This window comes from Drosophila arizonae, chromosome 3, assembly GCF_054131065.1.
Source record: "Drosophila arizonae isolate 15081-1271.41 chromosome 3, UAZ_ARI_1.0, whole genome shotgun sequence".
NCBI lineage: Eukaryota > Metazoa > Arthropoda > Insecta > Diptera > Drosophilidae > Drosophila > Drosophila arizonae.
Window position 1 is genome coordinate 23,139,171 of NC_142923.1, and position 15,353 is coordinate 23,154,523.

Sequence of the window (15,353 nt, forward strand, 5' to 3'; positions counted from 1 at the left end):
GTAAAGATTCACGCGAGTAAAAACTTGATGTTTATACGTATAGAGATTGATTGAGCCAATATAGCAAAAACAATTATAGAAGCTAGAGTCCATCATACATAAAATATATATATGTTGAGATCATTCATGCATTTCCCTCTTACATAATAACATAATTAAATATGCAGCAAGTTCCCGTGGTTCAATGGCTTTAATTGATATAATATATATTAATTTATATGGAAGTATATCATCCCAGCTGTCTGCGAAATGATTTATTTAAAAGATTGCGCACTCTTTAATCAGTGGGCATTTCGCTGTGAGTCTCACTGAGTTTAAGATTAGGCGAGTCTGGGAATAGAGTTCAGACTGAACAGTCGCATTGGGTACGTAGCAAACGTAGAATATTCAAATTGCGAATTAAATTATGTATGATAATTAATATGTCATTTGGGCCATTGGAATATGGCAAAAACAACTTGATTAATAATTATAAATAATTGGAGAAGAACAACAATAATTTGCATGTCTCACAAAGATTAAAAAACAATAATAAAAGTGGGAGAGGGAGAGTGAGGGAGAGAGCGAAAGCTAGAGACGTGAGAAAAATATTGTATTATCTGTAGGTGCACCTCGAATTGATTGAGAGTCAAGTGGAAGGAGATAAAGATTACGCTGATCGTAGATATAATCTGATAAGCGGGTGGGCCCATGATATGCGCTATGATAATTTCCGAATGACGAACTATCTAGCCGACAAAGCAAGTCCACAATGAGAGAAGCTAATAAAATTAAAATAACTGGTTTCGAGACAGTTACTATGCGTGTGCTACATATGTATGTATGTGTGTGATTTAAAAGGTCGCGTGTTGAATTTTCTCTATTTACAAAATGAGACAAGCAGACGCTATTGTCGGCTATTAAACGAAATTATATTCATTTATATATGTATATGGATAGAATTAATTACGCGAATATAAAACAAACAGTCGCTTTTGTGTGTACATCCATATAAAATGCCGAGCGATTCGTTCAAGCCTTTCAAACCACTTGAGATCACAACATGTGCAGCATTGTCTACGATCAGGAAGTGCTGGCATCGCCGCCCAAGCACCTGGATGTTGCCTTCTTCGAGGAGGTGCTGGAGACAATGCTACGTACATCCCACGTCCAGTTAGTAGGCATCCACTGCGCGCTGGGCAGCAGCACCGGCGAGAACTATTGCAGTCTAATCTACCGGGTCAAGCTGACTTATAGGCGAAATGACGGCAAGGTAGAGCAAACGGGAGTGATTGTGAAGAGCATACCGCGCATTGACTCCATAGAGTTTATCGAGGATTTGCAGGTGTACCTGAAGGAGAAGATCACGTACTACGAGATGCTGCCGCGACTCGAATTGCTCATGAAATGCAAACGACGCTTTGGACCCAAGTAACGGGAGAATCCCCTAATCTGAAGCTGGCGAATGACTAAATAAAATTCTGCTTTCAGACTCTATCAGTGCTTGAAGCAGCCAGAGAACACGTTGGTCTTTGAGGATCTCGGCCGACTGGGCTATGTGATGGGCTCGCGCGAAACGGGCCTGGATGAGACGCATGCTCGTCTGGTCATGGAACGACTAGCGGAATTTCATGCAGCCTCAATGGTGCTGGCAGTTATGGTAAGTTAATGGAATATATATGTGACGGGGATATATAGCAGAAAGAAAGAATATCAAATTGATTATTGTTTAAAATTTGTATTAAAGATATTTTTACATGTGGATGAAAACATATCATATATAGGAATATTATTATATAGGAATATTATTATTATTATGTATGTATTATATGTGGAAGTAGAAAAGTATATATTTTTCCATTTTCTCTTCGATATATAATATATGTCCTATATAATAATAACTTTAAAATATGTCTTTCAACCGGCTTTAGACATAATAACTTTACCTACCATAATTGGTGACAGCGAGATTGAGAGAGAGAGAGAGAGACAAAGTGAGCAAGAGAGAGATGAAACAGAGAGTGGGAGCGTAAGAGCGAGAGAAAGTGAGATACCCAAAGAGAGATAAAATGAAGGAGCCAAAATGAGTGAGATACCCAAATAGAGACGAAGAGGGAGTGAGAGACTTAAATAAATGCTGAGCGATGGAGAGAGAGAGAGAGAGAGAGAGAGAGAGAGAGAGAGAGAGAGAGAACAAAATAGAGACAAAAATTCTAATAGAGCCTTCTTAACATTAGATTTTCTTATCTCATAAGACATTCAAAGATTTAGCTTTCAGTCTCGTAGTCGCACACGCTTAACACTTTTTATTATTTCCTTATGCTTTATATGACGGGCTTAGACGTTTGTATATGATTTTGGTTTTAACTATTCTAGCTTAACTTTTTGCTGCAATATTTTAGTATTATCTGTTATGTTTTATAACAGAATGTTCTTGCCCAAAAAAAATGCTGTTGAGCTTAAGCTTAAAGCCCTAGCTAATCTTTATATACATATAATATAAACATAAAAAATACTAAGTACCATCTGATAACATGAAACAAGTGTAAAATTGTATTCATTTATCAGATACAATTTTGTTTTGTTTGTTTTTTTTTTTTTTTTTTTTTTACATATATATATAATAATATTCAGATAATATATAATTATTCAATTTTATGGTTAGGATAATATAATATTTAAACTTTCATATACAAAGTTAATGTTCATGCAATTTCTATAATTGAAAAGCTATTCTTAAACAATTTGATAGATAAATCTCCAAACTAATATTTAGAGGGAAACAAAATTTGTATGTTAAAATTCGTATGTCTATAAATTAAATAATTTTTACACACATCCAATCAATATGAGTATATTTATGTATAACTGAAAACAATTTTGTGTGAAGGTAATAGTGCAGGTGGAGATCATATATCATACATATACATATAAAAGAAATCAAATTCCAATTCTCACCAAAAATCGTACAATTAACATTTTCGTTTCTCTTCTTTAACATTCGCCTTCAGGACCCAGAAATACTCAAAGCCTATGGCGACGGCATGTTATCCCCGCACGGCCTGAACAAGGACGACGGCCTGCTGATGCGTTTCTTTGCCGGCAATGGCGAACAGCTGCACAAGCTGGTCAGCAGCTGGCCAGGCTATGAGCGCATTGCGGACAAAATAGGCAAATATATGGAGCAGCAGCGCGTGAATTTGGTGCGCGCCCAGGCGCCAGTAGACGATGAGATCAAAGTGTTAAATCATGGCGATCTCTGGGTGAACAACATGCTCTTCAAGTACAATGGAGCGCAGCAGCTGCAGGATGTGATCTTCATAGACTTTCAGCTGAGCATCTGGGGCAGTCCGGGCATTGATCTCAACTACTTCTTCTACACGAGCCTCAGCCTGGATGTGCTGAAGCACAAGCGGCCGCAGCTGCTGAAAGTCTATCACAATCGTCTGGCCGATACGTTGCTCAATCTGGACATGGGCGTGCCGGTGCCCAGCTATGAGCAGGTGCTGGCCGAGGTGCACCGGCGGGAGGGCTATGGATTCTTTGCCAATTACGGCATACTGCCAACAGTTAGCCAGGACAAGGCCGAAACGGCGGACAATAATCTGGAGAATTTCAGTGATGCGGATTTTGCCCAGAAGAAAACTGAGCAAATGTTTAACTCCAAGCGTTTGGCCGAGACGCTGCGCTACACTTTGCCGCATTTCGAGCGAGCAGGTGTCTTGGATTGAGCAATAGCAATAATAAATGGGTGGCGCACTCACCTGACGATGTGTATTTTGTTTTTAGCTTAGTTTACATTTATTGCACATGTATTTACAAATTAAAATAAAGTTTTTTTCATAGGATTACGCGCACTTTTCAATCGTTCACTTGTTGCTTCACTTTCGCATTTACCGTTGCAATGCAGCGCTGCCAGACAGTTCAATGTAATAGGCTCGCGTAAACCAAGCTTACATTAACATTGAATGTTAGTTAACAGAAGTAAGAAAAGGGCTTTTAAAATTTCTAACATTTATTGTTCGGAAAATAAAATACAATTTTATATATTTATTGAAAATTGCACAAATCGTTATCAGTTGCATTATGAAATCACCAATGGAATATGAATGCATGGCTTCAATTACTTGCATACACACAAGCCTACTTACATTACGATTAAAATCATTATTGTTTTTATTTAAAATTAACATCGTCATCAAATTATTTTGCACAACAATTAAAAGGCATCATATATAAAGATACATACGTACATATTGATGTAAATATATATATATATATATATATATATATATATATATATATATATATATATATATATATATGTATAAATTTATATATATTCATATCAGCAATCAAATTAACGCTAAAATTAGATATAAACGCTACTTAAACGTTTGTTTGTTGAACCGAAGCTGAAGTTCCCAAACCGATTTGTATAATTAATTTATTTAGTTAGCCTTATTATCTAAAACGACTTTACTCTTATGTAAACGTGTGGCTTCTAGTTGTTCTTTTTAATTTTCTTCTTGTTGTTTTCATTGCTTTCATTATTTGTATATTTCCGCGACTGTGTGACTCATGCAGAGGAATAGAGAGAACCTTTGAATAAGGCGCGCACCGATTAGCTCCAGACATCGGCCGAATAGCGTTTCTGAGCCTCCATTTTCTTCAGATACTGCACAGCATCCGCCTCGCTCATGTTGCCCTTGGTGGACAAGATTTTCGTTAGAATATTTCTAACATCCACAGCCATGTTCTTGGCATCACTGGAAATGGAGAGATAGAAATTCGTGTGAACTTTAAATCAAATATTTCAATTGCATTCCATTTCATTTACCCGCAAATATAGAAATGTCCCTTCTTTTCGCCAATGATATCCCATATCAGATCGGCATCCTGCTCCAGCAAGTGTTGCACATAAACCTTCTTTTCCTGGTCACGCGAGAACGCCGTCTTCAGGGTGAGCGTGCCCTTATTGACCCATTCGGTCAGCTCGGACTCGTAGATGTAGTCCTCGGTGCTCTTGCGGCAGCCAAAGTAAAGCACCGACTGGCCAACCGTTTTGCCCTCATCACGCAAATACTGACGCTCCTGGATGAAGCCACGGAACGGTGCCAGTCCAGTGCCCGGACCAACCATTATGATCGGCGTCTCCGGTTTCGTGGGCAGTCGGAATTGCGATTTGCGTATGAACACCGGCACTTTGACCTCCTCGCCAGCGGTTGGCTGTTTGTTCTTTAGGTATGTGGTGGCCACGCCCTTGTTGATGCGATCCGTGGGCGTCTTGTATTCGACCAGCACAGCGGTCACATGCACATCCGTTGGATATAGCTTGGCCGACGACGAAATGGAATAGTAGCGCGGCTGCAGGCGTGGCAACAGCTCACAAACATGATCCAACGGCGGCTTGCACGACTTGATGTCCTCCAGTATGTGCACCACATTGCGGCAGGCATCCTGTATCCAACTCTGATACTTCTCCTTGCCCTCTGGTGCCAGCGAGGCCATGCTGCGCAGGAACTCCTTGTCGGCCTCATCCGTGCAGTACTCGGCCAACTCCTTCAGTATGTGGGTGCGTGGAATAGCAGTGATTTCCAAATAGTGCGTCAGAGCAGTACGATAGGTGGTTGGGCAGGGGAATGGATGCTTCTTGCTGCTATCCGTATCGGTATTAATCAGTGAGAATACCGTATCCAAGTCAGCGTTGCACAACTGTCCCAGTTTCTCCACCAGCGACTTGTCGTTGATGGGATACATGGCCACATGATCGCCGGCATCGTAGCGCATCTTCGAGCCCTCAATGTTCAGCTCGATGTGCATGCACGACCGACCGCCGCCCTTGTGCAGTTCACGGTTGACACGAATGGGAGCGAGGAATGGATTCTTGGCATCGAACGGTGGACGCTGATTCTGCATGGAATGCAGACGCGCAATTTCACCGGTATAAATACGATCCGGCAGCACATCGGGCTGCTCGAGCAGGCGGTACTGGCGTATCAGCACCTCCTCGCCGCTGCCCTCAATGCCAAAGTGATCGCAGACAGCGGGCCAGAAACGATCCTTCCACGTGATAAAGTCATCCTCAATACTGATGCACAAAAAAAGTTGAATAAACTTCAATTTAATTGAGATTTTTAAGGCTACTTCATTTGGGACACTCACTTGGCATCGTCGTCGCCCAGACCCAGCTCGAAGACCCGATTGGCGCCCAGCTCCTCCAGGCGCTTGTCCACATAGATGGCCACCTTGTTGTAGTGCTCATAGGTCTTGTTGCCGAGGCCAAATACCTACACACACAAGCAAAGCGAGAAAAACAATTGTTAGGACAGTAATTAGCCATTGACATATAACGTTATTACACCATGCTCAATCTGTTTGCCGTTGTCTACGCGTGTTGTTGCCTTATTATATAAATTATTTAATAGCCAGAGCAAAGTACGACCCGTCCACTGACAGCGACGCGTGCGAAGGCCAACAGCGACGCCGGCGCCGCTTAGCGTGCACAGCATCGTTGTCGCTGTTTTTGTTGTTGTTGCCGCCCAGTTTTCTGTTTCAGTTCCGCAGCAGCCGCCAGTGCATACGTATCACATGGCAATCTCCGTTTCATTCAGCAAAACTTGAATTATTTCAATTATGAACACACATTGCGCATCGCAAATAGTAAACAATGTTGCGCAACAGTTGTGCGAGCGTGTGCACGTTTGGCAGCAACAGCTGTTACGTGCGCCACAGTGTGACCAGCTCTAGCATGACTGTCCGAGTGTGCGGCGCATTTAACAGAGTGTCAGCCACAAGGTGAACGAGACTTAACGTCACAGGCAGACGCACGCTTAACAGCAACTTAATTAAGATTATTATATTTATGAAACACTACAAAAAATATGTTTTAAAAAAAATAAAAATAAAAAAAATAAAAATAACTAAAATATATAATAGGTTTTAGATTTTCTGTGCAGTGAATAATACATTTTTGCTCCAATAATAAATATTAGCAATGAAATATACAAATTTTAGCCTTGTATCAATTAAGAGAAATATGCTGTCATTTGGAATATTTCAATTACGCAACTCACAACAGTTGCTCGAAAAAAAAAAAATAAATAAAAATAAATAAATAAATAAAAAAATATATAAATTTCTTTTCCGAAATCGTAATTTTTTTTTGTGAATATTATTAAGAAAAAATTTAGAAAATACACAGTCTTGATGACAATTATTAAATTATTATCATATGAACAGTTCAATGCTAAACAAGTGACTACTGTTATTCACACTGTTTCTCTCTCTTTCTCTCTTAAACCAATCCACTATTGCAGTACTAATATATAATTATGTACTACTATTAGTCAGACAGTCGGACTCCCTTTCTCTTTTTCACTATACTTTTCTAATCTATAATGTCTACTGCTGGCTTTGTTAGTCCCGCGTTTTCACCCTCTCAACCTAAAATATCAATTATTTCTATAATAATCTATAATTACCGTCCTTCGAGCTTATTTGAATCGCTTGACTGATTATATTTCTCGCTTAACAACAAATCAATTTTACCTTACAACTCTATCGAGACCCGATAGAACGCTCCGATTTTTTACGGTTTAATATAATAATATATAATATATTGATAGGCAAAAAATAAAACGGCGTAACGATTATTACATGGCTATTCTAATTTGTTGGGGAACTAGATAACGTTATCTGCATGTGCCATTGCTCGATAAGAATTGTTATGACCGCGCGTCCGTGAATCGTGTAATCGACGATTAGCGAAACAGTTGCCTTATCAGACACACGGCATTAAAAAATAACTGTACACTTACCGCATAATTAAGACCCGTTAGATCGACATCACCATTAGTGATCCATTCGTAGAACTCCATGGCATTGTCCGTGGGATCACCCTCGCCGTAGGTGGCCAAGCAGAAGACGGCCAATGAGTTATCAATGTCCTTCAGATGCAGCAGCTCCTCCATATCGCATTCCTCGGGATCGGCGACCATGCCCTTGAGTCGATAACGAATACCCTCTTTGGCCAAACGGCCGGCGAACTCCTCGGCCGTGCCCGTCTGTGAGCCATAGAAGACAACCAAACTGCGGCCGGAGGTTTTGAGTTTCTTAATAAACGAATTATCCGTGGCCATGGTGGTGCTGACTGTGGTTGGCCTGTGATTGGTGATGGAGCAAATGGAGTCATCTAATATTTATTTGTACAGTTGCTGTTTGCAATGGTTACTCACTGTATGGAGTAGCTGCGCACGGGCTCCTCCTCCTTCTTGCGGCTCCGCAGAAAGTAGAAGGCCGCACCGCCGATCAGCACCGCCAGCAGTGCCACATCCAACAATCCCAGAAAGGGCTCATCTCCGGTGGCTCCAGCTACATCAATGGGTGCCTGTTCACTGGCCATGGTCTAAGGTCTCAGTCTGAAAAGGAAAGGGAAATACAGAATAAAATAAAATAATATAAATAAAAATAAAAAAAAATAAATAAAAAAAAAACGCCTGATAGTTTCAATTTTGCATACACTTTACACAAGCTTGAGTTTCACGGGGGCTCGAATGGGCGAAAGAGGGAGCTAAACAGTGTCTTCTAAACATTTACATATCGCACTTTGAGCACGCACTTAATGTATGCCACGTATGCCACACTCATACACACAAAGACTCATACACACACACCAAATTGAATAGAACTCTCTCTAATGCGAATACAGTTTTGAAGCTATTTTGCATGCGTCTAACGGCAACCAAAAAAAATATACACTATAAATAAATAACAATATCAGCGGGCTTCCGCACTTGTTCTAACGGTAAACTGAGCGCCATAACACTATCTCGCTCTAACACACATCAGCTCGGATTGACATTGACACGAAATGCAACCAGTTTTTAATTGTTGCTAATCTGCCCGAGCTGTCTGTCTAATTACACAAACACACACACACACACATACACACAGACAGAGTCGCCTGTGTGCGATTGTTAATAGGATTTTAATTATATTTCAAATTCACTTTAATTCATGCGCAATATAGACATAGACAAACACGCGCGTTAACAGTCAACTTGATGCGCATTGTCCGTTCGCTCACCTTCGTCTGTGTACCTTAACAGCGCACTGTTAACTAACAGCCAACCCCATTGCCGACAACAGTTTTTATGCGAAATGAAACGCATTGCTTATCAGCAACAGACGCTCAGCACGCGATTCCCAGCCCAAAGAGAGAGTGGGAGAGAGATAAGAGAGATAGATAAGAGTTTGTAGACTTTGAGAATGCTGAAAATATCGCATTTCTTTTGGCAACCTAACGCTGAGTGTAAACAAAAGACGACAGATAACTGAGGGAACTACAGAAAGTACTATTTCATAAACTTGAGTGATATTTACGTTTTTGTTGACATTGTTTCGACCAAAATATATATGTACATATATGTATATCCATATATACATATGACGGCATTGATTACGTCAGCGTTGAATACGTACAAATAGACTTAAATACATACATATATGCACAGAATATATACATACCTATTGTAGTTAGACACTGCGTTCTAAAGCTCAATGACCTTAAGATATTAGTTTGAAGACTAAAAAAATAAAGTATTATGCAGCTTATATTTCCGTTAACACTTTAAGATCTACAAAACTTTTTAAAAAGATTATATAAAATAAACGCTCTTAATTAAAATACATATTATTTATACAATAATGACTCAATAAATGCAACCAAATAAGAAAAACCTTGTGAACATTTCGATTGTATTCTAGAATACTAAATTCTAGAGTTTTTGCATTATTTACAAGAAATTTGTGCTACTTTATTTTTGTATCTTTTCTTCGAATATTATTGAATACATTTGAATGTTTATGGATTTACCCATAAACACTCAGTCTGCGATGAATAGTTATTATTAAAAGTTAGGAAATAAATTTATTTATAAATTTTATTTTATACATTTATATACATACATGTATATATATATATATATATATATATATATATATATATATATATATATATAAAAAATTTAAAAAAATTATTATTTTCATTTCACTTTTTATACCCTGAACCCATTGAAAATGGGAAATCAGGGTATAATGGTTTTGTTAAAAGTATGTAACAGGCAGAAGGAGGCGTGGCAGACCCCACAAAGTATATATATTCTTGATCAGGGCGACGAGCTGAGTCGATTTGGCCCTGTCCGTCTGTCTGTCCGTCCGTCCGTCCGTCCGTCCGTCCGTCCGTCCGTCCGTCCGTCCGTCCGTCCGTATGTATGAACGCGTCGATTTCAGAAGATATAAGAGCTAGAGACTTCAACTTTTTTTTTAAATGTCCGTAATTACAGCGCGCATATCAAGTTTATCATTAAAAATCGATAACTCATCCCGATCTTTTTTATCGATAAAAAACCTTATCGAAAACCAGTTATAAAATTATATCTTCTACACCCTTATTGCTAGAGTCTCCAAATTTTTAATGTATGCTTATACGCAATTTATACAATTTCGGTTTTTGTTAAAATTTACCCCCCACCCTTAAATTCACCCCCTCACCCTCACTTTTGTAAAAAGCGTATTTCAAATACTAGAGACTTGGGCTTTGGAATATACACACATATTCACCATATGATTACGCTCTAAAAGTTTCATGAAGATCGTACGTCTCCAAAAGAAGTTATTTGACAAATAAATTCTCATAGTATTGCCCACACTGCAGCGCAGCCCAAGCGCAGTCGCTGCTTACTGCGCAGTTAGCAGAGCGCAGGCTTATGCGTGCGTGTGGATGCATCTGTATGTATGTGTGCATAAAAGAAGTGCAGAATGATTAGAATATCAGCTTAGAGGGTTCAGGGTATCTCCTAGTCGAGCAGTCTCGACTAGAGTCTTCTTACTTGTTACTATCGGAAACACTGATCTTTACCCGGCATCTTACGAGTATAAATATATATACATATATGCAAACATACATATAGTCTATGTCTCCACACACACACACACACATACAAAAACGGGAACAGTCAATCATATTAAACACGTTGGCTTTGCACCTTGAATTTTGAGCAGGTTTCTTAATGTCTAATGTGTTTTTGGACTACGTGCGTTTGTATTTGTGCTTTGAAAATATTCGTGCAATATTTTAGTTCTTGTTGCTGTGGTCAGCAAATGGCAAAAAAATAAATATTAAACAATTTCCGAGGCGCGTCGAGGCGACAGCCGACAAATCGACAATCGACAGCTTCGACACGTATGCAAATCGAACCCAGCCATGGCGTACTGCTCCGTATCTTTCACAAGTTGCCATTAAAAATATAAAAGGTGTTCAATGGTTAATCGACTCAAGCAATGACAAGAAAAGAAACACAAAACAAAAACAAAATATGTAAAGCCAGCATAGACAGGCGCGGAAAAACTGCTCAAGTTTTGTAGGTCAGAAATGGACAGGTAAGGTTTCTGTGTGTGCGTTGTTTGTGTGTGTGTGTAACACCATTGCAATGAATTTCGAAATTGAAGCTAATTAAAGGGTTGTTATGTAATTGCGAAAAAATGTAAGGCAATTATATAAATAATAATTAATTATTATATATATATATAATAATATATAATATTTATTAACAATATTCAATAACAAATTAGCTTATAAATTTTCTAAATTACTTGCTCAGTACTTGGATATTAATTAAGCACAATTTGCAAACAATATAATTTAATTATGTGTGTGCATTTGTATATATGTAGTTACTAGCTATTAATAATTGTTTATCGTTTTTTTTTTTTTTTATTTGTTAATAGTCACTATGATATTCAAGAAAAACTATTTAATCATTTTCTTCCAGAATTATTAAGAAATATACTAATCTTAATATTAATCTCAAAATATTGTGATTCTCATTAAATTTTATTGTCGAATATTTAACGCTCGCACTATTATTTTTATGACCCCATAATATCAATTTATATATTATATAACAAACGAATTTCAAAATATTATTAAAGTCATTTTGTTTTTATATTATAAAGTCTATCAAAATTCCTTTTATTTCAAAACCTTTAAAATGGTTGTTATGCATATAATAATTATTTCTCAGAAAATACGTAATGCGTATTTTATTAATTATCATTATTGCATATCAAATGTCCAAAATTAATTTTCTTTTGCATTACTTTATTTAATATTTAAATACACATTTTTCCTAAACATACCATTTATTAATTTTTTCTTAACCTTACCTGAAATATTGCGTGCTTTCCTGCTCTCATAAAACCGACGTTTTTAAACCTATATATATAGATAGATATTCGTATGTCTGTATCATTATATAATATCACCTGTTGTACTTCTGTCTTTGTGTTCTGAGAACAGGAAGTCACGCATTTTTTTGGGTTTGGTCAAGATATATATATATATATGATACTTTATACACATATAAAGAACTTCTAATTGATATAACTTTTCTGCTCGTTCCATTTTCTATCTAGTTTTGAATTAACTTATGCACTTGACGTAAGCATTTTGCATAGTTCATTAACATTCCTACAATTTAATTCATGTACCTTTGCCCTGACATTCAATTAAATCTAACCTCAATTTAAAAGTAAAAACATTACAATTTTTTAAAAATTACAGTTTTAAGATATTCGATTGAGGAAACAGAAATAATATATTATTAATATATTAAGATCAGCTGCTAAAAAATTTAAAAAGGAGTGAAAAATTAAATCAATATATATAATATATAAATTTTATAAATTAATTAAGATATAACTAACAAATAAATTAATAATTATTTAAAATATTTTAAAAAACAAAGTATTTATTCTTTTTATTCTCTAAAATAAAAACTAAAGTAATTTAAAAATTTGCATTACCAATAGAGCTTTCTGAATATACTCCAACTTATATAAAGAGGAATCGGTTGCCTCTTCAGATTTTATGACTCAAATTGATTCACTAACACATATAAGAAAACTTGCCGATTTTTACAGTTTACTGAACATTTAAAATTTAATAAAATATTACAGAAATTTTCAATTTTAATTCCATTGCTAATTTGACACGTTTTTCATATTGTAAATTCAATTAAGTTAAAATGAGCTCAAGTTGAAAAACAACCCGATTTTTCGCACGCGAATGTTGACTGGGCAAAAACTTATTGTCCCGCCAAAGGAACAGACGAGCAGGCAGAATTAGTCAAGCCGAGAGATTTCGATAGCCCCGCCTACTAAAGTGAGTTCATTAAACACAAAAGTAAGCATGAATGAGCAAAAATGTGCTGCGAGCGGTCTCTTATCACTCACTGCACATTATTGTTGCCGTTTTAAAAACTGTTTGTCTAACACAACGGGGCCAAGTGAAGTGTCTGTGTGAGTGTGTGTGTGTGTGTATGCGTGTGCTTGTGATTGGGTTGGTGTTTGTGTAGAGTAATATATTGGAGGAGAGCAAAGACTTGGGACAACCTCGCCATAACAATAAACCCAATCGCTTGTATTTGTTTCAATGTCAAAGTTAGCACACATATATAAAATATATGCATACATTATTACATACAAATATACGTTTGTTTCATATTTCGTTTTGGTTAATAATACAAAGGAGAAGCACTGAATATGCATAGATAGTTGAAAAGTCAAAAATAAAAACACGTGAATATTCAATTTAAGCTATTAAACAAACTCTGTGATAATTTGTAGCTATATATTATGTATATTGTTACAATAAATAAAAATAAAATAAATATCTATTATAATTTGAAAAATATTTTTATACTAAAAGAAAAATATTTCACTTTCAGTTTTACAATTGTATTATTAAGATGAATAAATTTAACACTATAATTTTAATTTAATTGTTATGATTTTATAAAAAACAATTATATTAAATAACTTGTTATATAATAAATTTAGAAAATTTTATTAATTACATAATACATAGAACGCAAAAGCACGTAATTAACAATAAATTTTATTAACATTACCAATTAAATTCAATAAAAGCCACCTAAAAATGTACACCCAATAGAACCGAATTCGACGGATGCATTACTCATTGAAAGATATCAACCCTTACATATTTATTTCAATATCGAAAGTCAGCTGTAGAAATACTTTTTTTTTTTTTTTTTTTTTTTTATTTTATTTGTTAAAGCCATACGAGGTTTTTCGATAACCCCTTTGTGAGCTTATTATCTGTTCATTCAGCCCTTTAGGGCGCGCCGGCAACTTACGTTAAGTAGAAATACTGATAAGAATGTCAAAAACAGCTGTGCGAAACAGCCTATTATCCATACATCAGATTATAGAGAGAAGCGAGGTTAGCTCAGCTAGATTTGAAGGCGCGCCCAATCACACATATTTCGAAACAAATAAACTAGAGAGAATTTATTGAATTAAATTGCTGATGCCGCATGCTTCAGCAACGTTTCAAGCGAAAGCAGTGAGAGTGCAAGCGAGATGGCCTAGTATTATGTTACTTCAAAATTTAACGAACATGCAACCTGTTTGGTAGAAAAAGAAAATCACAAACACACATACACTGGCACACTCAACGAAGAAATAGCAGCGCAACAGCAACAGGTAATGAACTTTATACAACGTCAGTAATATTGCTTGTCTCGCTCGCACACACGTACGCCAGAGTGTACTTACCCACACACATGAACGCATACGCACACGTGTACATTATGTATGAGGGTGTGTATGTATGTATATATATATTGATCTCTTGTTGTTGGTGTAACCTTGACCATCAAATGCCGCATACAAAACGAAACGAAACGAATCGAGCAATCGGTTCAAGATATCTCATATTTGTATGTATCTTAAATGCGTAGAACTTACACTGAATGCGTTGTAAATACAAAATTGAGTCTGTTGCCCCCGTTCAGAGGTTTGTGCATGCGCCTTGTGTGGTTTTCTGTTATTGGCTTCTCCTTTTTATTTCGATTTTCCTCTTTTTTTTATTATACACGTTTAGCGTTGACGTTGCGCGAGCGCTTAATTTGTTTTATTTAGTTAAAGTGGAAGCCACGACGACGGGACAACAACAACAGCGACGTCGTCGACAACGGTGACGACGACTGCAGCAGCGGCAACAACAACACCGACAAGGCGCACCTATACATACAAAAATGTATGTAAAATTGATATATGTAGGCGTAATTGACTAATTACTATATAAGGAATTTTAGAGTTTAAATGTGAGCGCCAAGCTGTCCCGTGTCGGTGTACGGTTAAAATTGAACTGAATTGCCGTGTATGTAATTGATAAATAGTTTGCGCTTAATTCACCGGAATTATAGACGCAAAATAAAACCACGTCCGATCGGCAGCTTTAACAAAGCGATACTGTTGTTATTGTTACTCAAGTGGTGCTGCTG

The 15,353-nt window shown here is 36.9% G+C and overlaps 3 protein-coding genes across 4 annotated transcripts in view; 1 reads left to right on the plus strand and 2 right to left on the minus strand.

Annotated features, from left to right (window-relative positions):
* The window catches only part of slam (slow as molasses), an 85,664-nt gene extending 81,769 nt beyond the window's left edge, over nucleotides 1–3,895 (minus strand). Inside the window, exon 1 of the mRNA XM_018004558.2 lies at nucleotides 3,744–3,895. The gene's annotated coding sequence lies outside the window, so the exon portion shown is untranslated. The remainder of the gene's footprint in view (nucleotides 1–3,743) is intronic.
* Nucleotides 348–3,827, plus strand: LOC108610903 (uncharacterized). The gene is made up of 4 exons (XM_018003276.2): nucleotides 348–365; nucleotides 1,017–1,410; nucleotides 1,471–1,639; nucleotides 2,991–3,827. Exons 2-4 carry the CDS (start codon nucleotides 1,043–1,045, stop codon nucleotides 3,708–3,710), a joined length of 1,257 nt encoding a protein of 418 aa, XP_017858765.1. The 5' UTR covers nucleotides 348–365; nucleotides 1,017–1,042; the 3' UTR covers nucleotides 3,711–3,827.
* An 81-nt stretch (nucleotides 3,896–3,976) lies between the features above and the next one.
* On the minus strand, nucleotides 3,977–15,327 carry Cpr (Cytochrome P450 reductase). 2 transcript variants are annotated; one of them, XM_089464650.1, is made up of 6 exons: nucleotides 14,815–15,327; nucleotides 8,217–8,399; nucleotides 7,800–8,142; nucleotides 6,145–6,269; nucleotides 4,820–6,070; nucleotides 3,977–4,748 (listed from the first exon to the last, which is right to left on the minus strand). In XM_089464650.1, the coding sequence occupies exons 2-6, from the start codon at nucleotides 8,381–8,383 to the stop codon at nucleotides 4,604–4,606; spliced, it is 2,031 nt and encodes a 676-aa protein (XP_089320776.1). In that variant the 5' UTR covers nucleotides 8,384–8,399; nucleotides 14,815–15,327; the 3' UTR covers nucleotides 3,977–4,603. The 2 variants fall into 2 exon arrangements, with proteins under 2 accessions (XP_089320776.1, XP_017858762.1); XM_018003273.2 differs by lacking the exons at nucleotides 7,800–8,142; nucleotides 8,217–8,399; nucleotides 14,815–15,327 and adding an exon at nucleotides 6,342–6,723.
* Between the last annotated feature and the right edge of the window lie 26 nt (nucleotides 15,328–15,353).

Coding starts and splice junctions, on each gene's coding strand:
- Cpr (XM_089464650.1), bottom strand. CDS start 8,383: ATGGCCAGTGAACAGGCACCCATTGATGTAGCTGGAGCCACCGGAGAT. Junction 8,143..8,216: donor GTGCGCAGCTACTCCATACA/GTGAGTAACCAT, acceptor CACCAATCACAG/GCCAACCACAGTCAGCACCA. Junction 6,071..6,144: donor CTGGGCGACGACGATGCCAA/GTGAGTGTCCCA, acceptor TTTGTGCATCAG/TATTGAGGATGACTTTATCA.
- LOC108610903 (XM_018003276.2), top strand. CDS start 1,043: ATGTGCAGCATTGTCTACGATCAGGAAGTGCTGGCATCGCCGCCCAAG. Junction 1,411..1,470: donor AAACGACGCTTTGGACCCAA/GTAACGGGAGAA, acceptor TTCTGCTTTCAG/ACTCTATCAGTGCTTGAAGC. Junction 1,640..2,990: donor CAATGGTGCTGGCAGTTATG/GTAAGTTAATGG, acceptor ATTCGCCTTCAG/GACCCAGAAATACTCAAAGC.